At 41.8% G+C, this 25471-nt stretch overlaps 1 protein-coding gene across 3 annotated transcripts in view; it reads left to right on the forward strand.

The window, feature by feature from the left end:
• LOC124274126 (armadillo repeat-containing protein 2-like) overlaps window positions 1-24718 on the forward strand; it is a 34080-nt gene extending 9362 nt beyond the window's left edge. For 2 of the 3 annotated variants that reach the window (XM_046709444.1, XM_046709445.1), the window contains 14 exons: window positions 105-203; window positions 919-1094; window positions 1291-1393; window positions 2270-2442; window positions 3423-3473; window positions 15732-15877; window positions 16934-17033; window positions 18000-18140; window positions 18690-18882; window positions 19124-19246; window positions 20471-20584; window positions 20869-21001; window positions 21319-21479; window positions 22168-24718. In XM_046709444.1, the coding sequence (XP_046565400.1) occupies window positions 105-203; window positions 919-1094; window positions 1291-1393; window positions 2270-2442; window positions 3423-3473; window positions 15732-15877; window positions 16934-17033; window positions 18000-18140; window positions 18690-18882; window positions 19124-19246; window positions 20471-20584; window positions 20869-21001; window positions 21319-21479; window positions 22168-22334 (1880 nt within the window). In that variant the 3' untranslated portion in view covers window positions 22335-24718. Of the gene's footprint in view, window positions 1-104; window positions 204-918; window positions 1095-1290; window positions 1394-2269; window positions 2443-3422; window positions 3474-15731; window positions 15878-16933; window positions 17034-17999; window positions 18141-18689; window positions 18883-19123; window positions 19247-20470; window positions 20585-20868; window positions 21006-21318; window positions 21480-22167 lie in introns of those variants that run through there. The other variant, XM_046709446.1, reaches the window with a different exon arrangement.
• Window positions 24719-25471: the final 753 nt, after the last annotated feature.

The following is a 25471-nucleotide window of genomic DNA, read 5'->3' on the forward strand; positions in this document are numbered from 1 at the left end:
AATGTAGATCTCTGAGTGAAATAAGAGTCTAATGTAGGTCGCTGACTGAAATTAAAATCTAATGTAGATCTGCAACTGGATTCTTCCTCCCTGTAATGTTCCAGGGAGTGCTGGGAAAAGAGACTCGATTGACATTGGTGATGACAACTTCTACACAGACAAAGTTGCACCTCTGATTGATGAGATGTCAGCTCTTGGCAAGAGTAAGTAGTCACAACTTGGAGTGAGTGAGTGAGTGAGTTTAGTTTTACGCCGCACTCAGCAATATTCCAGCTATATGGCGGCGGTCTGTAAATAATCGAGTCTGGACCAGACAATCCAGTGATCAACAGCACGAGCATCGATCTGCGCAATTGGGAACCGATGACATGTGTCAACCAAGTCAGCGAAACTGACCACCCGATCCCGTTAGTCGCCTCTTACGACAAGCATAGTCGCCTTTTATGGCAAGCACATGGGTTGCTGAAGACCTATTCTACCCCGGGTCTTCACGGGTTCACAACTTGGAACAGCATTTGGTTGAGCCTCTCTGTAGTGCAAAGGAAGACAATTTGGCAAGTTTAGATTTTCACTCTTATAGGTCGGGGTTGAAACCTATACACACATAGGGTGTGGCCACATTGCCTGGTCAAAGCTGTCTTTTAATGCAAAGTAGAGCTGTATTCAAGTACATTCCATGAAATATCACAAAATTGACTTACCTGTTCATGATGATATTTAGCCATGGTATAAAGAAATTGTTATGATGACTCACAGTAATAAGTATTGATGCAGACAGTCTACAAAACATACTTTTGTACTCAGATCTGAATTTCCCACTGTATCAGTCAGAGGAGGTGTGTTTCCATAGCAACAAACCTGTGAGTGGGGAAGCTGGAGGGAGAGTTGGTCTCACCATGTGTGTGTTGTGTTTTGTAGACAAGGACAATGAGAAGCTTGGGGAGCTGGCCGAGGACCTGTACATTGTGCTGGACACCAACAAGAAACTGACCAAGAGCTACAAGCAGAGATCGTCTATTCTCAAAGCTATCTTCAAGTTGCTAGATGTTGAAGAACCCAGAGTCATGCTCAAGTTGGCCAGGCTGATATTGGCTGTAAGTGACTTGGCTGTAGCTCAGTGATATTTTAAACATGTCTAAAGTAAAGCCTCATGATTACATGATCATGTTTTTGTTCCTTCTTCCTGTCTGACTCTTTGTTTCAAGTAATGTGGGGGTGGGTGAACACGCATGTAAGATTTTATTAAGTGTTTGTTATACATTCTGCCTAATGGACCCATTTCTTTTCCAGTTTAAGGTGGGAGGCAATAATCTGTTGAATGTGTGTAAGTTGGTGTTTAAAGTGAGCCGTAATGAGAAGAACGACCAGGAGTTCCTAGAAGGCAATGTTCTGGGTGAGTTGTCTGTGGTGGAGAAGAAATATATGTGTACGTGTCACTGAGATATACGTGTGTGGCTGGGCTACCATCACGTTTTGTCTGACTTGTTTGTGACATATTTGTCTTTCTCCCTGCAGTCCTGTACTAGTAATTGTTAAATATGACACTATCCTTCACATTCCATTCCCATTTAACAACTGCTTAGATCAAGGCATATATCCTCCAATTGTTTCACAATAATGCATGCTAGCTTGTGATCGGAGGGGTATTACTTCATCTACAAACTCTCCATCATGTGTGCAAGTACTGTCAAACACTGCTGTTTGGGATTTCATGCAAACCCCATAGAGTTATTTCCCTTGGAGCGCTCTTTACGAATATCCTATAACTCCTTTGGAGACAGAAGTCAGTCCAAGACAAAACAAATATGCACAACTTGTCATTGAAACCAGTTTGGCAAACACAGATAACACTCTGTGCGACAGTTTTTTATGTACAGAGCAATTGTTTACATTGCATATATGGCAAGTGTTCTCTGTTTTGAAGCTGTTCGCATCGAAGTTTCAATTATCGATTTCAGGCAAGTCATTAGGGATAATAAGTCTTTTATTGCATAAATGGGAAGCTAAAGTGAGTGCATATGCCTCATATATATATATATATATAATATTGGCCAAAATATTGTCGAAAATGTGTGGAATTGTGCCTACGTAAATTCTTTGAGTTGTCTGAGTTTTAGCACAACCACCAAATGATTATTAAGGAAGGAATATGCAGGGACCAAGCTTATACTTTGAGACAATCACAAGATAGACACAACAGTGTTTGACAAAAGTGTACTTCAGTCTTATCATTGTTGTAATTTGAAGACAGAGGGGTTTGTTGTTTCAGACCTACTGATAGAGACAATACGGAGTAGTGACCATGTGGCATCCTGTGAAGCTCTCATCTACTGTGTTGGAGCTGTGAAATTCCTCACTGGAAACCCAACAATACTGAAGAGGCTGGCCAAGAAGGAGTGTATAGAGACACTAGCTGGACTCATGCACAATATAGAGAAAACTGTGAGCATAGCAAACTTTACACAGTCACATTCAGAAACTAGTGTCCACAATGGATAAGGACAAACTTTACACAGTCACATTCAGAAACTAGTGTCCACAATGGATAAGGACAAACTTTACACAGTCACATTCAGAAACTAGTGTCCACAATGGATAAGGACAAACTTTACACGGGATAGGGACAAACTTTACACAGTCACATTCAGAAACTAGTGTCCACAATGGATAAGGACAAACTTTATGGATGAAGAACAGCTTTATTCGGATGATGTGACAATTCTTGTATCCTTGTCAAGCAAGTTGCATTATCTGAATAAAGAAGTTATTTATCCATAAACTATGTCCTTATCTGATTCACCAACTTCTAAACATGCCACTCAAAGAAATTGTCCACAGTGGAGCTGAAGATAATAGTGGTCTCAAGTATGGATGGTAGTCAGTAGGCTGCTCTATGACCATCTGCGGTGGACTGACTGGTCCATTATAGCAACAGACATCAGTGTGTGCCTTCTTCAGAGTGGTAATGGCTGTGGCCTACAACACCTTAAGCCTACTGCTTTCATTAGACTGATATGACGGAAATACCGTTGGAGAAATTAAACCCCACATCCACCCCTATTTTTAAACTTTCACATATTTTTTGTGATATTTAAACAGACTTTGAAACACTAAATGTCTGAATGATTCAACTTAATGTGTATGTAGTTTGTTTTGCTGGATATATTTAGCTGCTTTGAGTAATTCTTTCAGTCATTTCATATTCATCTGTGGATTTGTACACAAAGAGACGTAACGTAAACAGTGTACATCTGTCAGTTGCATCATGATAAGATCTCTCTCAGAACTGAAGGCTTGTTGAATGTAAATAAGTAAAGGGATTGTCCACCCATATTGTCAGCTGTGATGTCAGGTGTTAGCAGTTGTATCAGCATTGTCTTCCTGTTGTCTCTCTGCTTTACATGTACATTCTTTTTGATCAGAATCGAGACAATGGACGAGTCAATGACCAATTTGGACATATTTTGGTTCAGGTAAATTATTGCTTTGTTGTTATTCTGAAGGCATCTGATAAAGGGTTTTGTGTGCACTTGTGTATTTAATTGTTACCAAAACACAGTTGACTGCACTTCATTATGATATTAAACTTGTGTAATATTAAAATAATTTTTCCTTATCCTGACTCATGCTAAATGCTTGTCTCCTTCTCCTTGTGAATGATAGTGGAACACTTGAAATCCCTTGAAGTTCCCTTCTAACAAGCGGACGTAAATCACCACTCACCCACGAGTTACCTCCCTTGCCTCCTTGGTGCCCTTTTGGTCACCTGACCGGGCATGTTTTGTCACTCTCTCCTTCTTCACCCTTGAGGATGGTTGTGAGAGCACCTGGGTCCCTATATGGCACATATCCTTTTCTCTTTTGGACCTTACATCAAAATTATTGCTGTATACGGCTTTTAGGATTGTATTCTACTATATAGTTTGAAATTTGATCTAAAGTATACGTTGTTTGACATGTTTTTTCATTGTGTTTACATATGATGAAAACTTGTGTTCATTGTAGGTACCGGCAGTCTCGGCTGACCCACATTTATTATGTCCTGATTGCACTACTTCATGTTCTTTCAGCTCTTTCTGTAAACATTGTCTGGAATTAACCACTTTTGAATTTAATAACTACCTTTTTCCATTGATAGACATACAAAGGACTGGGTAAGAAGGTATTCACAAGTCATGTCTAAATCGAGTGATTGCGCAGATAACTGTGTGTTTAATTACTGCTGCCAATGTTCATAATTCCAGTGAATTGCCGAGCGTTTTACAGGGGCAGTTCGCTGTTCCAGTGATGAACCCTGGAGCTAATAAGAGATCGTTGTCAACGGAGCTGACCTCTTCGCAGACAAAGAAGACTAGATCTTCAAAGCAGAAGAAGAAGGCTACTACCCCTTAGACTTCGTCGAAGTCTCTACACAGCTCTACGCAGAAGACGAGATTCTTCTCTGCCGAGATTGTACCTCCGGAAGAAGCAGATGTGTATTATGATCCCCCCCCCATCCTCATACCTGAAGTCACAGTCGTCAGCAAGAAGAGGAAGCCTGCTTCTACAGCTACATCGGCAACTTTATCAGCGCAGACATTGACATAAGACCTATCAACGCAGACATCAGGTACCAGAAATAGCAGCAGCGTTAACTCTTCACAAGTGCAGCGTGCCTTAGAAGATGCCTCACTGTTGTCAGAAGCATCATCATCCCTGCAGCAATCTCATCAGACATCGCAGAACTTCAACCCGGGACTGTTCACGCAACAGTTTACAGACCAGATGATGTTGATGATGGAACGTCGCCTCGCGCAGGAGAAAGCTGCTACGAAGACCACTACGATGACTACTAGCCTGAGTGAAGATTCAGCAGTCTCTCCAACGCACTTGGAAGAAGAGGGAAGCCTTCGTGAAGGCTCACGCACCCAACGATCTTACCCATCTGAAGTGGACAACGCTACCAACGTCAGCTCAGTCTTAGACGTCCCTGAAGGAACCGCTAAGAATTCTCCACGCAGAAGCAGGTCGAAGTTCTCCCTTACCCTACAGACATCATAGATACGGGTCGTCATCACCATCCGACTCAGACGCACATCGGGAACCTGCGCGCAGGCACTCCACATCTTACAGAGGGGAGACTACGTCTAAGAATCAACCTTCACGAAGGTCTAGAGAAAGATCTCAAGACTCCACGAAGGATACGGGTTCATTCATCGTCATACAGATCTTCACACAGAGACTCACGTCGTCGTGGATCGTCAGAGCGGGAAATGTCTAAATCAGAGGAAGAAGGTGAAGTCATATTCTCCGATGCGGAAGTAACCTCATGGATTGCTAATGGCCTGAACCTAGCATCACCTTCCAAGGTCACAGACGAAGCGTTTACATACATAGATGTCCAACGATGACTTTGACACACTCACCTTTCCACCTATCGACCTGATCTCCCAAGTACCGGACAGCCTTAGCTCAGCCTTTGAAAAAGCTACCAAGTTCCAGAAACCAGCATATCCCGATGTTCAACGCCAGGAATTTCCCCTTACATCACATGGAACCCTTCCTGAAGGCACCAGAGATTGACGAGGACTACAAGATCATCAACGACTCCCGCTATAGAAATTACAAGATAGACGACAAGAAGTTAGCACAACTGGATACGACTACTAGACATACCTTCTTCAGACTATCCAGGTCTAGGGCTATCAACGAAGCACTCATCTCGAAGTTCAAGAACTCGACCGACGAAGATGACCGGATGATATATTCTGCGCTACTGACTCAGAAAAAGGACCACCAATTTATGTCGGAGCATCTAGCACCCACATCAGCGGGCCTGACTCTCCTGAGGAGACAAGGATTATTGTCATCATGCACCTGGAGTGAGCGGTTCACCAAGTCCTTATACAGAGCCCCATGGTCAGCATCATCCATCTTCGGAGGAGGGATTGAAGAAGTCGCCAAAGAGGTTACACACAAACCAAGGGAGGTCATGATGATACCATGGCAAATGTGATTCGCCAGACGTCCCAGCACTACTCCAACAAATCCAAGTTTGCAGGAGTCCATAGAGCCAGAGAAAAGAAGTATTCCAGCTCAAGAGGAGGAAGAGGTTCTTTTCGACGCCCAACCGGAGCCCCCAGAAGTAACCCCGGAAGAGGCCGAGCACCCAGAGGTACCAGGGGAACCAAGGGCTGAAGGACAGGTTTGGAACGACTGGAGTCTTCCACCCCTAGCCGTTCCTGTACAACCTTCGACAGTGGGTGGACGTCTTCAATGGTACTGGGAGAATTGGGGAATACTACAGGATGACTACATATCCCAGATACTACACAGAGGGTACAAGATACAGTTAGACGCCACGCCGCTGCTTACAAGCAACCCGATGGCCTTCAGATACACAGCCGACCAGACAGAGAAACTGGACAACGCAGTCAAGACTCTACTCGACAAAGATGCAGTAGAAGAAATAAATCAAGATCTCATCACGCCCGGTTTTTACTCCCCAATTTTACTGGTACCGAAGAAGAATTCCAAGGAGAAGTTTCAGCTCATCTACAACATGAGGAAGTTCAACCAGGAGTACCTTCGCAGACCAGCAAAATTCAAGATGATACATCTTCCTCAGCTCTAGTTCGTCCATCAGACTACCTCGCCAGCATAGATCTTCAACATGCATGCCTACACATCCCGATACATCCAGACTCAACGAAATACCTAAGATTCCTTTTCAACGGACATCACTTCCAGTGGAAGGTTCTACCGTTTGGAATATCGTCGGCCCCCTGGTTGTTTACTCGAGTGACAAAGCCAATCATCACATATCTACATCATCGAGGTCTACGCAGTGCGTTTTACCTGGACGACGGGATTCAAGCTCATCAAGATCCCAGTCAACTCAGACTGCAACTAGACTTCACCATCAGGCTTCTCACTCAGTTAGGATGGCTGGTAAATCTCCTCAAGTCGGAACTGGAGCCGAAACAGGATCTTCAAAATTCTAGGAATGCGACTCATCACGCCGGTGAATCGCATAGTCGTCCCAGAGGATCGTTGGGTCAAGATACAACATATGATATCTCAAGCAATGCTCTCTCCGTTGACACTACGTGCTTGGCAAAGCATGCTCGGTCTACTCACCTCAGCTCAAGACATGACTCACAGAGGGAGATTACAACTGCGCCCACTGCAAATATTTGTGAACGCCCATCTCGACAGTCTGGATCTGCTGATACTACCGGACAGACTGAAACCATACCTCCTATGGTGGACTTGGAAGTCGAATGTTTGCGGAGGAAACTTTTTGACAGAGCCGGTTTGCAACACTCATCTCTACGTAGATGCATCGCTACAAGGATGAGGTGCCCACCTCGACAACGAAGTGGCAGCGGGGAAGTGGTCGAGTCAGGATCAGAGTCTGCACATCAACCTGTTGGGGATGAAAGCAGTGATCAATGCTTTACAACACTGGTCCAGCGTACTAAAGAACACAAGGCTCATGGTCCACAATGACAACTCCACAGTAGCGTTCTACATCAACAAACAAGGATCAATAAGATCAACAAGTCTGCTACAACTCAGCTTTTTCCTGTTCAACATCGTCGACGACCTGAACATCTAAATGAAGGCATGCCACATTCCAGGAGCAAAGAATGTCATAGCAGACGCCCTATCTCGTCCACTTCAACCATCCCCGACAGAGTGGATGTTACACCCAGATCTCCACTGATAGACCTGTTTGTAACAAAGTTCAACAAGCAACTACCAACATTCGTCTCTCCGATTCCGGATCCTCAGGCATGGGCAACAGACGCTTTAAGCATCTCATGGGAAGGACTAAACGCTTATGCGTATCCACCTCCAGCACTACTACCACAAGTAATACAGAAAATCAAGCAGACGACAACGCTGCAACTGATTTTGGTCGCGCCCTCATACAAGAACTCGGAAGTCCAACCCTGAAGCTACCAAAGCGGTCGAACCTGCTCGTCCATCCACACACCAAGCAAGCTCACGGGAATCCGGCATTGTTCCAGCTACACGCGTGAAGTGTATCAAAGCTTGCCTGAAGACTAGAGGGTACTCCGCCAGAGCAGCGAAAGCAGAAACACTAGCTCTACGCAGATCAACTCGCAACTTGTACGATGACAAGTGGCAGAGATTTGAACAGTATGCAACAAGGAAAGACTTTACAGCAGTAAAAGCAACCCATCCTAAAGTGGCGGAATACTTGTGTCATTTGCGACAGATGAGACACTTAAAAGGTTCAACACTCTCTAACGTACCTGGCTGCTCTCAGCACAGTTATCACCATGAAGACGGGTGTCAAGCTGACCAAAGTACCAGAGATACTGGCACTACTACGCTCGTTCAAGTTGGAAGCCCAACAAAAGAAATTCAAGGCTCCTGCTTGGGATCTCAACATAGTTCTACAACATCTCACCAGTGATGCCTATGAGCCTCTAGAACGGACATCCTTTTGACACAGAAAACGCTGTTCCTGATTGCCCTATCAACAGCAGCACAGATGTCAGAAATACATGCTCTGGACTTTGAACGAACATGATTTGAATCAAGACATCGTGACATCGTACATCTAGGACTGAGATGGGATTTTATTGCCAAGAACCAACTGCCCAGCCAGCCTGACAGACAGTTCCACATCCCAGCACTCTCTACAGTCCTTGGGCCACAGATACACAGGTTTTATCCTTATGCCCTGTCAGAGCACTAAAAGTCTACCTACAAAGGACAAAAACAAGGAGACGAAAAATCAATGTCGTGAGAAGTTTCGGAAGAAATCTGACAAGTTGTGGTTTCTTCCCCCCCAACCCCCGACTCATCAGAGGAAGTTGAAGGAACAGAATCATCAGCAGTGCCGTCATAAGTTCCCATCGGGGTAATACAGGACGTAAATCAACAGCCAGAGAAGCCAGAAGTGGCCTAACCCACCACCGATTCTGACGGATTCTGCAAGCATTTAGCATGAGTCAGGATAAGGAAAAATATGTAAATTTTTCCTTATCCTGACTCATGCTCTTTTGCTTGTCTCCTTCCTCTTGCGAACATAGTGGAACACTTGTATCTCCCTAATTGAAGTTCCCTTCAATGTAAAATCACTAATTAGTACACCACGAAGTTACCTCCCTTCCACAAGCTGCGGGGAACGAGGGACAGCCACCTCTACTCATGTGCCTCACTCTCTCCTTCTTCGCCCAGTGAGCTGGACGTGAGAGCTCTGTGTCTCCGACACACTATATCCTTTGATTATATTTAGTTAGTTACCTCGTGATAGACATCTATAGAGGTTTAGCTAGTATCTTCAACAATTATATATTGATATTTAGTCGCGGTTTCTACTGTTTATTCACGGGGACGTGTTGTTTTCAGTGGATTACGTTGATAAAAATTCTGTACTGTTGCACATTACGCTTTTTATTCTGCTGCTGATCCGCATTTAATATGCCCTAGCTGTACTGCGCCATGTTTCATGTTATTCACATTGCAGTTGCGCGGTACTAATTTATCCAATTCTGCCTTTAATAAATATTACTTTGCGCTTGAGACGCCGCAGCAGATAGGTCGCTGCGTATGCAGAGTCTAGCCATGACTGATACACCTGAACCCCTCGCCAGTCTACTGCTGTTGGTCGACCCTCCCGTCTGGTGTTCCGCTAGAGTGGTGGAGAGGCGTGGGACGTAGTCCGCAGCCTCCAAGAAGCGTCCTGCTTCCCCAGACATCCCATCGTCGCAGCCGAAGACTAGAGGGTTTCTACTGCATCTCAACGCGACCTTTGAGGGGGAATCAACGAAGTCTACTTGAACTTTCTCAGCCGAGATTGTTCCCGTCTCAGATTTGGGCCTGTATGATGATCAGCCGATCATCATACCTGATGTACATCAAAAGAATGACCGATGTCGACAACAGTGATGTCAGCGCAGATCAACATGCAGCCTGATGTACCAACGCTGATATTCTTCCTGAGGGTCCCGTCGCTACCAACACTCAACACAGACTTCGCACCCCCAGGGCAGCGTCGACCTCTGAGGGGATATCAACGAAGTCTACTAGGACTTTCTCAACCGAGATTGTTCCAGCCGCTGAACTGGGCCTCTACGATGATCAGCCGATCATCATCCCCGACGTACGCAACAAGAAGCGACCGGAGACAGCTACAGTGACATCAGCAGAGATCGCCATGCAGCCTGAGGTCTCTACACTGACGTCAGACTTCGACTTCCCTGAGGGCCCCGCCGCTAACATCGCAGAGAGGGCACCCGACTAATTCGCCGCCTGAGGCCATCCCAGATGAACTGTTGCGGCAAATCATGATCATGATGGAGGGCCACTACAGACTGGAGAAGCAGCCAGCCCAAGGCCTGAGCCTTCGCGAAGGTTCCAACGCAGACGACACCCCAGAGGCACCCCCATCAGCGTAGCAGCCACCTTCGCGAAGGAAGTCGCAGACCACCTCGACGAAGGACCCAGATGTACAGCCTTTGCGAGGGCCTTCGCGATGGCGGGACAGATCATCACCTTCTTTGGCTTCATCCTTAGATGCGGACTCAGACCATCAGACCTCACGGAAGCCTTCGCGACTTCTGAAGATGATAGGATGATCTACTCGGCTCTACTTATGCAGAACCAGCAAGAACCACACCCTGTATGAAGCTTACGCTCATATATTGATCGGATTCTAGACACTTCGCTAAGGAAGTCCCAGGCCACCTCCGCGAAGGAGCTAGAGCCTCACCAGTTACAAGGGACGTCACGGAGGAGTAGCGCTTCACCGACCCCACATATTGCTGAGTGCGGCGTAAAACAAAACACTCACTCACTCACTCCTGTTGAACACAGAGGTCGTTCGCGAAGCAAGCGCTCATATATTATATATATACTGATCGGGCTCTGACTCGATACCTTCGCGAAGGTCGCGAAGGCTAAGTGGCTCCAAGTCTACCTCACACAGAAAATCTAGAATGGATACTTCGAGAGCTTCGCGAAGTCTCCGGCGTCCACCGAGGAAATCTCCTCCTAGGTCTCCATATATTAGCCACTCGTCATATATAGCTACTCGTCAGTCCGTTCAAGACATCGCATAAGTTGTCTATCAACTGTATGCCATATGCCGTCTATAAGCCTACGCGAAGACAATTGCACAGGCTATTTACAACACAGAACGTCGCTATATTAATTAGTCAACGACGTTTCATAGATCTTCACAGAAATCAACCTTGCCGTATAGATTGCTAGAATATGCAATCCCGGACTACGATACGATTATCTACATGCGTGACCATTACGCAGATCTGCAGACAATTCAATATCGAAATTGAACAGCAGCCTTGTTACAACGAGTATAACTCATAATCGTCAAAGTTTCTGAGAAGAAATATGTACAACAAGTTCAGCTTTAATTATACAATTCTGACGATACATTCATGTATACAGTCTACAAGCTGACAACTTGCAAGTTTATTGTACCTTTATATAAGGAAGTCGGAATTATATTCAAAACTGAAGTTACTTTCACGACAGCCAGGAAAATAACCTACCCAGCATTAATATTACAGAGCGAGGTATTTCTCACCGAGGTTTCAAGGCGTTTACCTTTAACCCTCGAAACACGTGGTCACTCGGGTAGCGGGAAGCTACGGTGAAGACCGATGATTATGCTAATATCAACGACGGCAAGATTTTATACAAGGTTTTTTCCTGCTACACCGGTGACATCACAGCGCGGGTATTCTACAGAATCAAAATGCCTTGTTCTGATTGGACCGCGTTGGACAACGACCCACGAGAGGTCGATCTTAGTTCACAGTTCAAGACTTACGCTACAAGTGACAACTATATATCAGTGAACGAGCAAGCCTCCTTACAGTCCAGTTAATCTGAACCTTCATGATTGGGCTGCTTTCTTCAGGTTAGAGACCTCCCCTGTCAAGTTAGGACGAGGGCACGGCAGTCAGGCAATTTTACATAAAGTTCAACGAGGACAGACACACCTGGTTGTGCACCTACATCGTCAAGGACTTCGCAGAGCTTAATAACCTAGACGACGGGATACAAGTGGATCTAAATCCACAGCGTCTCAGACTACAGCTGAATTTCATAATCAAGCTACTAACACAACTAGATGGTTAGTAAACCTACTTAAACTTTCTGATTGGAGAATTAAAACGGAAGTTTCACCCTCCAACTTGGGGATCTGAATATAGTGCTCCAACACCTCACAAGTGAGGTTTATGAACACGCCTGGATGACATACTTGGACTTCATGATACGATGATTCTATCACGATGGCCAGCAAGAGCACTGTAAATTTATCTCCACCGAACCAAACAGAAGGGAATAATGCAACAGATTATTTCCTCTATCATCAACTTACGCGAGAATGAAATCTCAACGTACTATATCTCCGTTTGGATCAGAACTGTCATACTACGTGCATACAAGACGGATGGACCCAATCCGACCCTCCATGAGCTTTTAATACTCATGATATTAGAGCGCTAACTTCTACAATTAATCTACACAATGTTATTTGAAATAATGGAGGGTTTATTTTCTGGAGATCCGATATGGTGGTTGCCAACCATTATCTGAGAGATATCATCACCGAGGACGTCTCAGGTATCCACCAATTCAATCCCATGGTCCTCAGACAACAGTTGACAGTTCCTCGAGAAGATAAGTCAATCTTACAGATTTCTACTTATCTTATAACAGTACTAAATAGCTACATGCTATATATAATTTGCTTAAGTTCTTTTTATCATCACAGTACTATGATTATTACATTATACAATATATAAGTTAACAACTCTACAGAGTTGGTTATTATATATTTACCTTAACTTAATTATATCTTAAGCATAGTACTATACTCAGATTGTAAAAATATATAAGCTAACAAACTCTACAGAGTTTGGGCTATTATATAGGTAGCTTAAGCTTATTCATATCTTAAGCTCAGTACTATGTTTATATCATATAAGTATATTAGCTAACAAACTCTAAAGAGTTTTTGCTATTTGGCTTAAGTCTCATCATATCTTAAGCAATATGGTTACATTATAACATGTATTAGCTAACAAACTCTACGGAGTTTTTTTGCTATTATATATGTAACTTAAGCTTATTCATATCTTAAGCGCAGTACTATGTTTATATCATATAGGTATATTAGCTATCAAAACTCTAAAAGAGTTTTTTGCTATTATATATTTGGCTTAAGTTTCATCATAATTTAAGCTTTATGGTTACATTATAACTTGTATTAGCTAACAAACTCTACGGAGTTTTTGCTATTATATATGTAGCTTAAGTTTTCCTTCAAATCTTAAGCTCAATACTATGTTTATATCATATAAGTATATTAGCTAACAAACTCTACGGAGTTTTTGCTATTATATATGTAGCTTAAGGTTTCCTTCAAAGCTCAATACTATGTTTATATCATATAAGTATATTAGCTAACAAACTCTACGGAGTTTTTGCTATTATATATGAAGCTTAAGGTTTCCTTCATAAACTCAATACTAGGTTTATATCATATAAGTATTTTAGCTAACAAACTCTAAAGGGTTTTTGCTATTATACAATTAGCTTAAGTTTCATCATATCTTAAGCAGTATGGTTACATTATAAAATGTATTAGCTAACAAAACTCTCACGGAGTTTTGCTATTATATATATAGCTTAAGTTTAATTATATCTTAAGCTCAGTACTATGGTTATAACATAAAAGTATATTAGTTAATAAACTCTAAGGAGTTTTTTTTTTGCTATATACATTTAGCTTAAGTCTAATCTTATCTTAAGCTTAGTACTATGGTTACATTATTAATCTATAAGCTAATAAACTCTACAGAGTTTTGGCTATTATATATGTAGCTTAAGTTAATTATATCTTAAGCACAGTACTATACTCATATTGTAAAATATATTAGCTAACAAACTCTACAGAGTTTTACTATTATATAGGTAGCTAAAGCTTATTCATATCTTAAGCTCAGCACTATGTCTATATCATATAAGTACATTAACTAACAAACTCTAAAAGAGTTTTGCTATTATATAATTAGCTTAAGTTTAATCATATCTTTAAGCTTAGTACTATGTTTATATTTTAAAGTAATTTAGCTAACAAACTCTAAGGAGTTTATCCTAAGATATTAACAAGCTTAAGTCTATTAGTCTTAAGCATTGTATTAATGTTATATATACTTTATCATAATAAGTACATTGTAATAACCTTTATATGGCAGCTGATAAGTTAGCAGCAGGAATTCATCAGTTCAGTGCCTTTATGAAGTTCCCATAGGGTTATTACAATCATCACAGTTCAAATCACTAATTATTAAAATCCAAAGTATTATATATTCCCACCTCCAATCCGTAGGATTCTACAAGCAAAAGAGCATGAGTCAGGATAAGGAAAAATATGTAATTTTTTGAGTAAAATTGATATTTTATACTTATCCTGACTCATGAGGTCAGCCCTCCCATCCTCCCCAAATAACACTTTGGATTTCCCTGTAAATTCAAATGTTGGGCTCAGTATATGAGGAGAGAGTGAGGCACATGGGTAGAGGTGGCGCCCTCGTTCCCGCGCTTGTGGAAGGGAGGTAACTCGTGGTGTACTAATTAGTGATTTTACATTGAAGGGAACTTCAATTAGGGAGATACAAGTGTTCCACTATGTTCGCAAGAAGCAAGAGGAAGGAGACAAGCAAAAGAGCATGAGTCAGGATAAGTATAAAATATCAATTTTACTCAAAAAATTACATTTTCTGACTAAAATTGATATTTTATACTTATCCTGACTCATGAGGTCAGCCCTCCCAACCTCCCCTCTTATGGCACTCAGGATTTCCCTGTAAATCCTGGTGTTGGGCATACATACAGAGAGAGTGACAAACATGGCTGGTCAGCTGACCAAAAGGGCACCAAGGAGGCAAGGGAGGTAACTCGTGGGTGAGTGGTGATTTTACGTCCGCTTTTTAGAAGGGAACTTCAAGGGATTTCAAGTGTTCCACTATCATTTGCAAGGAGAAGGAGACAAGCATTTAGCACGAGTCAGGATAAGTATAAAATATCAATTTTAGTCAGAAAATTACATTTTTAATTTTAAAAATGGCTGCTAAAGAAGTGCCTGTTTGCACAAACTTGTGCATGCTCAAGGCACTAAGACATTATTACCCCATTTAACCCAAGCTGTCCCTGAGGCACTAGAAGGTTAACAGTCATATGTCTGATCCCACCGGGTACCCATTCACTGCTGGGTGAAGAGAGACATTTTTTTTTAATAAACTCACAAGCCTAGGGTGAGACCACATGTGTCATATGTTCTTCGTTGTGAGGCAGGACTGAAGTCCTAGAAACACGGTCACCCATCCAATTACTCTTCATGACCAACATTGTTTACCTGATTTGTGACCTGGGCTCTGTGCGTCCTTGAGACCACACACCACCACTGTTGTTACCATGTTACCAAAACACTGCAGTGGTTGCTTATCTTGACATCATTTTCTATAGTGTCTGTTGTAGTCTCACATTAGAGTCCTTATATTTTGGTTTGAATCAAATTGTCTTTTTCGTATGTTTATGAAGATAATGCCCAAGAAACAAGCCGTATGCTGTTGTGAATGAAAACTAATACACGATCTAATATCTCGTCCTGTTGGTTCAGAGTGAGCTATATGTAGCTGGGTGTATGTAGTATATGAAGATTATCCTGTGTGCAGCTCTGTGCAGCCCTGCGCAACCTGGCTGATGTGGGATCTGGGAGGGAGCGCTTCTTGCAGACTGGGGTCATAGAGAGCCTGAGTCATCTCCTTGATGCCTACCCTAATGACTGTGATCTCGTACTCTACATATCCAGAATATTCAGGTAAGCTGCACACAGAGATTGACCTGATGTGGGACCCGATTTGAGCACATGTCCTTGGCATTAACTGACCACCCGATCCACTTTATCTTTTCTTATGAGACCAGTGAAGATCTGGGTTGGAATTGGTCTTCAGTAACCCATGCTTGTCATAACGGGATCGGGTGGTCAGGCTTGCTGACTTGGTTGACATGTCATCATATGCCAATTGCGTAGGTTGATGCTCATGCTACTGATCACTGGATTGTCTGGTCGAGACTTGATACAGACCACCACCATATAGCTGGAATATTGCTGAGTAGGGCGTTAAACAACAACCAAAAAAAAACAACCCAATCCAACCCAACCCAATCCAACTTTTCTTATGATTGTCTGCTGATCCTCATGTTTTGTTTTGTTGTGTAGCTTAAGAATTGGAGGGTGACATATAATTAACCAATTACTTTCATAAATAGTTTTTGGTGAACACAATCTCCTTTTAGCTGAGATCCACAATCCCATGCATAAGGATTTGAGCACCCAAGGGCCAACAACCCCCATGACCTCTGTGTGTTGAAATTCACTGTGACCTACAATGCGGGGGTGCTTGTGGAGCTACTACTGCCAAGATGTCTGGGGAAGGAGTGGATGTTGTACATTATGTTGGGGGCAACTGGTGTTTGTTCTTGGTAGGCCATTCCCAGGTTTTGTATTGAGCTTTGACAGTTTAGAAAAGCAAGATTTATGCTTGCTCCTTCATCAGGTCCCTCATTCACAATAAAGAAGTTGACATCTATAAATCTTGCTTTTATTCTGCACTCCACTTCTAAATGCCCTTCAAAGATTTCATTGAGAGTTTTTCTAAATTCTTGGTGTAGGTTCTTATTATAGATTCTTGGTATAGATTCAGAACCATGCAAATGATTAACTGAGGTCTCTTCAAAGAATAGAATGTTGTTTACTGGTGGCTAGTGGTTACTGGGGTCCACTGTAGAGCAAGTAGCAGAGTCCAACCAACTCTGTCAGGCCCAAGTCTATGTATACTTATCCTGCATTACCCAATACTATGTTTACTTGCAGTAAAGTGACGCTCCATACGGACTGCTGCACTGTTTTGGCCAATCAACATTCCTGCTACAAGTCTTTCATTCATTTGCTCAACAGACATGTCAACAAGGAGGTAACTTGGTTTCTTATATGGGTTCATGGGAATGAGGGTTGTAAGTCCTTTAATTGTCCTATATTGCAAGGATTGTAACAACATTACCTGTCCAAGCCCAAATAAACAGTACTGGAGGACCAGCTAATAGTGTAAGTACTATTTTCTGACATATTGTTATGAACATTCTCAAACTGAATGTTTTATTCCGAGTATGAAAAAGAAATGAATGTTTGGAGCCAGTAAGCTCAGTAGATTGGCTAGTGTAAATAGGGATGTTTCAATCTGTCGGAACTGTCTCCACAATCATTAACCTGAAAGTGCCTATACTGGTACTTTCTTCTGAAGCTGGCTTGAGGCATGGTACTTTCTTTCAGATATGTACTGTACTGGGCGTAATTTGTCCCAACCTGAAATATATTACTGGGAGTGCATGTTACTTTGTGATGGTGCTAGTTATGGTGTAGGTCTTTTTGCTATCCCAAACTGGAAGTGATGCTATAAGACTTTAAGCGGTCCCTCAATGCAGATATGCATGATGGTACTTCATCAGCAAGAATGAGAGGACTATTTTCAGATTGAGATTTTCCTCATTATGTTACCTGGAGGCAAGCTGCTTTAGTCTGATTTGAAATGTAGTAGGGATGTATTTCCCTCAATTGAAGGTAATGTATCACCTGTTATTAGACTGGATGTGTATAGGGGTGTGCATTGTGATTTTATAGGCTGTGCAAAGGAGTTCTGTTCTTGAAAGTGTGGGTAAATGCTTGTATAGTTTTCATGTTACAACAAGTTTGACTTTCAAGGACACACAGTCATGTAGGTTGTGTTAGGAAATATCAGAACTTGAATTTTTCTGTAACAGATGAGAGTAGTTTCAAAGCACGAATGCAGATGTTTAAACTGGCTACTGTAGAGTTCCCCCCACTTGCCCAGTGTCCACTGTCCATGTTGACCTCTGTGGTGTATTGCTGTGTGGTGTTGCAGGACGTCGTTGTCAGAGTGTGTTTTGTACTGGGGAACATCACAGCCAAGAATGATGATGCCAGGAAAAGACTGTTCCAGGAAACTAATGCCATGTCTACCCTGCTTTCAGTATTAAAAACATTCCACAACATGGAGTCTCAGGTAAATATAGTAAGCCTCACAGGAACAACCTTCAATGTGAAGTGTGGAAGTACAATGAATTCATCATCTTTACACCTTTCATGTTTGTTTTTTTCTCTGACTTGAATCATTTAAAATGTATTCCTTTATGGGACAGAATAAGCACAAGCAGTGTAAAGATGAAGGTATTCTTTACAGAATATATGGTGTTTAAACTACCAATAAAGAAAGTTCTTCACACAGTAGTAAGTGAAGTGAACAGAACGCTGTATGCAGTAAAAATAGGTTTTGCGATACAATCTAACAATTAGGAAGTAAAACAGCTGGATCATTTACTGGGCTATAATGATCTGTGGACCAGCATGACAGTACTTAGTCTGTGATGTATCCATACATGTTTCCACAAAGTAGCCCAACAGTCTGGGGTCACAACCCTCAAACACACTTCAGATGTATCACTGTTGTTCATCATCGCCCTTTACGTGACTCAGACACTAACAGTCCATGACAATATACCTATGTGATTATGTCTGCATTTCAAATTAGTAACACCTGATTTTTGTCTTTCAGAAAAGGTCAAACCCTGAGAATGTTACCACAAATGGCAGACACACCAATAGTGATGGGGACGGTGCTATCAACACAATAGATGATGTTCTTATCAAAGTTGTCAGAGTAATCGCAAACTTGTCCATCAATGATTCCGTTGGGCCAGTCATAGCTTCCCATGTGGAATGTGTACAGCTGTTGCTAGCAATACTTGGTGTGTATTTACTGGGGCAAGAATGTTAATAAAATTCATACACTGATTAACAGTGAATCTGAAGTCTGAATACTGAATACTCTAAGTAACAGTCGATGAAAACTTTTAACTTTGTTTCTTTTCTATAAAATCCCAGTTGTTTGGAAGAATTTCTGGTTAGACAATATGTAAGTATATTGAAATGTTTTTCTGAAACTTCTCAAGCCTGATGTGTATTGATGATGAAATGGTATTTCTTCAGATTCTAAAGACATTGGAAGCAGCGAGGAGCTGATTCTTAACACTGTAGCTACAATCAACAACCTGTCGTACTACACCACCAAGACCAGCGCCATCACAGCCCATCAGAACACTGTAGCTCAGGGTGAGTGAACATCTTCTCACTAATGACAAGTTTCATGTTATATGTTGAACCTGCACTTCAGTGTACAACATGATCATGTTATTACTTTAGAAATTTCCAGGATATTAGCAGTTGAACTGGCATGGGGACTGGTGTAAGATGTTCTGTTAACACTTGAAGGGGCAGAGAACAAGGATTAAGGTGTTCTGTTAACAGTTGAAGGGGCACAGAGCCAGGTTTAAGGTGTTCTGTTAACAGTTGGATGGGCACATGGTCAGGTTTAAGGTTTCTGATAATAGTTGAAGGGGCACAGAGCCAGGTTTAAGGTGTTCTGTTAACAGTTGGATGGGCACATGGTCAGGTTTAAGGTGTTCTGTTAACAGTTGAAGGGGCACAGAGCCAGGTTTAAGGTGTTCTGTTAACAGTTGGATAGGCACATGGTCAGGATTAAGGTGTTCTGATAACAGTTGGATAGGCACATGGCCAGGTTTAAGGTGTTCTGTTAACAGTTGGATGGGCACATGGTCAGGTTTAAGGTGTTCTGATAACAGTTGGATGGGCACATGGTCAGGTTTAAGGTGTTCTGATAACAGTTGGATGGGCACATGGCCAGGTTTAAGGTGTTCTGATAACAGTTGAAGGGACAGGGTCAGGATTAAGGTGTTCTGTTAACAGTTGAAGGGGCACAGAGCCAGGTTTAAGGTGTTCTGTTAACAGTTGAAGGGGCACATGGTCAGGTTTAAGGTGTTCTGTTAACAGTTGAAGGGGCACATGGTCAGGATTAAGGTGTTCTGTTAACAGTTGAAGGGGCACAGAGCCAGGTTTAAGGTGTTCTGTTAACAGCTGAAGGGGCACATGGTCAGGATTAAGGTGTTCTGTTAACAGTTGGATGGGCACATGGCCAGGGTTAAGGTTTCTGATAACAGTTGAAGGGGCACAGAGCCAGGTTTAAGGTGTTTGGTTAACAGTTGAAGGGGCACATGGTCAGGATTAAGGTGTTCTGTTAACAGTTGAAGGGGCAGGATTACGGTGTTCTGATAACAGTTGAAGGGACAAGGGCAGGATTAAGGTGTTCTGTTAACAGTTGAAGGGGCACATGGTCAGGATTAAGGTGTTTGGTTAACAGTTGAAGGGACAGGGGCAGGTTTAAGGTTCTGTTAAACTCATTCATAGCAAAGGTCTGTTGGAGTGTTATGTGTTGACATCTGAATTGGTATTGTTTTGAGAGGTCTTGTTTCGCTTCAGTCTTACTGAAACTGGTGATGACAGACAACATGGAGGCCATGTTAGAAGCATCGCGAGTGTTCGGCAATCTGACCAGGCAGAGGACTGTTAGAGATCTTCTCTCCAAGCAGAAAGGTGGGTGAGACTATAATGTTTGTTACTTTATGGCTTTGTAGGTCCAACGATTTGTTTTCTTCCAAATTTGTATGTATCCAAATGCAAGTTATACTGAAATGTGAAATCAGTATCTATTTGGAAGAATGATGAACCATTCAAACCTCTTTATGATATTATCCTCCAAACTGTTACAGTGAAATACAGGTTAAATGCATGAATAATGTTAGATTTAAGCAGGTTGTTAAGCAGTCCCGTCACTGGTGTTTCAAACAGAAACTGTTGAGTAATCTGATGAATTTCAGTTGATGAGATCATGATCACCTTGCTGGACTCTGGCAACAGAGAGCTGGTGTTCATTGCATGTGGTGTTCTAATCAACTTCATGGCTGATGAAGACAAGCGACCTCTTCTCAAGAAAGAAGGTGGCATAAAAAAGTAAGTTAAGCAACAGTGTATTCCTGCAGCATTGAATATGAACCTTGGTGTGCTTCTTGCATGATGCAGATAGGCATCTGCTAAACATGTTCCTTGTTATATCTCCTTGGGATTCTGGGGCAAAAGAGATCAATCTTTGATGTTATGTACTGTTATATTAAACAACGTACTCACTCACTATGTGTCTGTCAGCTCCTTCAGGATAAGGTTACATACCTGCGTGGGCTGATTGTCTTATCCATAGCATAATATGCACTGGTTGGTAGAGACAGTGGTCATGTGTAGGACATACTGTTGACATTGTGGCCATGTTTCAGGTTGACTGAAGTGTTGCGAGACTTCGGCCGTGAGGACTGGCAGTTGGGCAGTGTTGTGTGTAAGGTGTTGTGTAACTACAGCACCAAGATCACAAGTACAAACTCCTGCTTTGGGGAGGCCGAGGCACAGGATCTCGTTGATGTGTTGGTAGAATATCTGGGTGAGTCTTCCTTACACATCACTTGCCTTCACTTCACACAATGTTAAGTCTATATTCATGACTCTCTTGCTTATGTCTGTATTGGGGTGGTGGGGTAGTTCAGCTCAGTATCTGTTCATCACGCCGCCGAAGATCCGGGTTCGATTCCCAATATGGGTATATTGTGTGAAGCCATTTCTGGTGTCCCCCGCCGTGATTTTTGCTGGAATACTGCTGAAAGCGGCGTAAAACCATACTCCCTCACTTAGGTTTGATTCCCCACATGGGTACAATGTATGTAGCCTACTTCCGGTGTCTCCTGCCATAATATGGACCGAATATGACTATATGCGGTGTTAAACCGTACTCACTCCATATGTTTTTAAACCAACAGGTTTTATCCTTTCAGTGATAGCTGCAAGACATCAAAATAAAGCCCATGGTGAAGGGTATAGAGTTATATTCCTTGATAGTTGAGACACTGAAACACTCACTGGTTACCCCGGTTCGTATAGCTTAGAACATTGTTGTTGTTGCAATGTGAAACAATAAGACAACACCATTTCCAGGTATGTCAGTGAAGGACTACAAAATTGCTGATGTACTATTAAACAGCATTCACTTACTACATTTGTCATGAAGGATTACCCTGAGTTGCAGGGGAACGTGGACAGTATTATCATTGGTATTTGTCTTTCACTGCTTTCAGATAGGGAGACAGCTTTAGAAGCATCTCTCAGGGAAGAAGTTGATGAAGATTTCAAGGACTACCTGTGTGAAACATGGGAGGCAGACTTCTGTCCTGTTGCATCACAGCTGCTGAAGAGAATAGAGACCTATCAGTCCAGCTTTGAACCTTTGGAAGCACCAGGGTGATGGGCATCTGCTGGCCAGGAAGGTTTAGCCTGGGTTGAATGTGGTGTACTAGTCGTGGAGTGTGACTGTAATCCTGGAACATTGTACGCACCAGGATGATTGTGAAGAGTTTCAACAATAAAGAAATCACTTTCTTAGTACCTCAATTTGTGATAGTAAACTTTTGTTGTTGAAGTGTCAAAGGTATAGAATTTGTTGAAGAGAAACATTACTGAGCATATATTTGTTTGTTACAAAAACTGCATATAATTGCCTTGCATGAGTATTAAGAGAGAATAGTTATCTGTTGTGTGTACAAATCTACAATATTGTTATGCTGGAGGTCAGCTGTTATGAAAGTCCAGTGTATAAACTTGTGATAAAGTGTGCAGTACCTTTAATACTGAGAAGTTATTTAACTGAATGGTGCATAATGGTCTAACTATTTGATGACTTGCCAATGAATTGATGAAACATTGTGCACAGTTTGCATTAAGTGACTAGTCTAATGATAGAACTCAATTTTAAAGTGCATTTTTAGGGTACCTAGAAACTGACAGTAAACCTTTGGAAAGCCAGGTTGAGTTGGTTTGTGTTACAGTGATTCTGGATGATATAATGTGATGCCCCCGTGTCTGCCAAGAGGCACACAGCTATGCACGTCTGTATTCGTCTTTCCGTCCACTTTTTGATTCTGTGACCTGTACCCATATTTTAATCCTCGCATGACAGTTTACAGGAATGACACAAAATCAATCATTATTCTGGAGTATTATGTATAGTCACAGTCCACAGTATTGACATTTGGTTCCTTTAGAAGAGCATGCCAGCATTTTTACGTCTGCCTGTTTTATCTCCTTTTTAAACTGCACTATAATTTTTTAAACATTGAGAGGATATTACAGTTCAGGACAGATTAACCGGAAATGAAAACAAGAAGAAAACTCTGTTTACCCCACTATCCTAGTATAATTTGGTATCAGCACCACCAAAGTTTTTACACTTGCGGGTTAGTTGATCTTGACCAAGATGTTTGAGATATATTCATGGGGAAAGTCTTTTGTCTGTAAATCTATGGCTTTACAACCCTATTTATAATGACTGACCCACCTGATTTCAGCTTTACAGTCTGACAGTTTTACCAGTAGGGAGCGGACTGTGCTTTAATCTTGTTAAGACACTTCAGTATTTCTGTGATGCTCTTCAGTTAGCTTGTGATCTGAAAACTGATTGTATATACAAGAAACTATTTATATCTATGAAACATTCCAATGTGTGTGTGTGTTCGTGTGTGCTATATCACCTGTGATTCTTGTAAATACATCCTTTGTTGATAGAGACATTCCATATTTACAAGGAAACAGTTCCATCCCATACAGAATATTTTTCACATGAAGAAGATATCAATGTACACAAAAGTATTTGTTCAAGCAGTTCTACTAAAGTATGCAGACTTTCTGAGAAGCCAAATTGTGACAATTTATTTACGTGCAGCTTTTACATTTTAAGTTTTGAGAGGAGGAGATGACATTGCTGAGTACACGATGACCATCTGAATTTGCCATGATGGAATCAGTTATGAAGAATGTAATTTGGGATGTCAGGCATTTCCGTCCAGTTTTTTACTCTTCTGTCATATTTAATTTATGTTCTTAAAGAAAAGTACTATTGATTGATTTGGGTTAAACATACACAATAGAAATGCTACTATGAATTCCAATGTTTCCACAGAAACATTGACTCTTCAACATGTAAATTTGATGTTAATCATGACTGTTTCTGTAATTCCCAAGTTGAAAGTTTTGCTTTTGTTGCTTCTGGAGAATTGGACACGAGAAGTCAGTAAAGATCTGTTTCAAAGGTGTGTAAATGTACTGCAGAGTAACACTACAGAAGATACTAATGTTCACACCTTAAAGTCCTGTATTTGCAGTTGTGTGTCAGTAAATCTGTACAGTATTTTTAGCCCAGTATAGAAAACCTGAATGGCGGGATTGTGCAGTCAAACATAAGTCTGTTGACGTTTTTAGATCTTGCAATGCATACGGGACATCAGTAACTAAGTTTTTTAACTCAGCTCAGCTAATGGTAAGTGGTACATGCTAATTATATAAACATGATAAAGTCCAAATGGAATACATGACTATACAATGCCATTTTGAAAATGGTAACATTACAAATTGAATATGTTATATTGAAATCTCAGTGACATGAAAGCATGACAATACATTGTTATTTTTTATTAATGCATCCATTACAGACAATGTTTCACTATTACAATGATGTTCTAAGCCATTTGTCTTATTCAAATTTGGGGGGGGATACACTTAGATTTCAGATGTATTTTCAAGATGAATACATTGTACAAAATGTAATATTCCGTCCAATAAAATACTGAACAAATACTGGTAGATGTTGTGTTGTGCTGTGACAGAGAATAGTACCAGGCAATAGCTGGTGATAGCAGGGTTCACGTTTATACTTTCATGTACGGGAATACCAGGGAAGGTGGACAACAGTCCTCTACGGTGATGTATTTCACTGTGCTTCTCTAAGGCAATAAGGGATCACATAATCCTGACTTTGTACCCCAAATTCGCTAAGTCTTATTCATTGCTTTTCCTCACTAACCTCATTAATAAAGTGCTGAAGGAGGGCTAAAACCTAATGACCATTGAGTACTGTGAGCAAAACACAGTAATCCATACAGAGATCGTTGTACAAGAACATTTGAGAGAATTGTAAATATCACTTAACAGTCAAGTCTAGTAGTAAATGCGTGGCCCTCATACACCAGATGTTTGCAGGGAAGTGAGTATAATCGTCTATCCGTGGCCCTCATACACCAGATGTTTGCAAGGAAGTGAGTCTAATCGTCTATCCGTGGCCCTCATACACCAGATGTTTGCAGGGAAGTTAGTCTATCCGTGGCCCTCATACCCCAGATGTTTGCAGGGAAGTGAGTCTAATCGTCTATCCGAGGCCCTCATACCCCAGATGTTTGCAGGGAAGTGAGTCTAATCGTCTATCCGTGGCCCTCATACACCAGATGTTTGCAGGAAGTGAGTCTAATTGTCTATCCGTGGCTCTCATACACCAGATGTTTGCAGGGAAATGAGTCTAATCGTCTATCCGTGGCTCTCATACACCAGATGTTT

This window comes from Haliotis rubra, unplaced genomic scaffold (assembly GCF_003918875.1).
Source record: "Haliotis rubra isolate DU_JTF1 unplaced genomic scaffold, ASM391887v1 Scf188, whole genome shotgun sequence".
NCBI lineage: Eukaryota > Metazoa > Mollusca > Gastropoda > Lepetellida > Haliotidae > Haliotis > Haliotis rubra.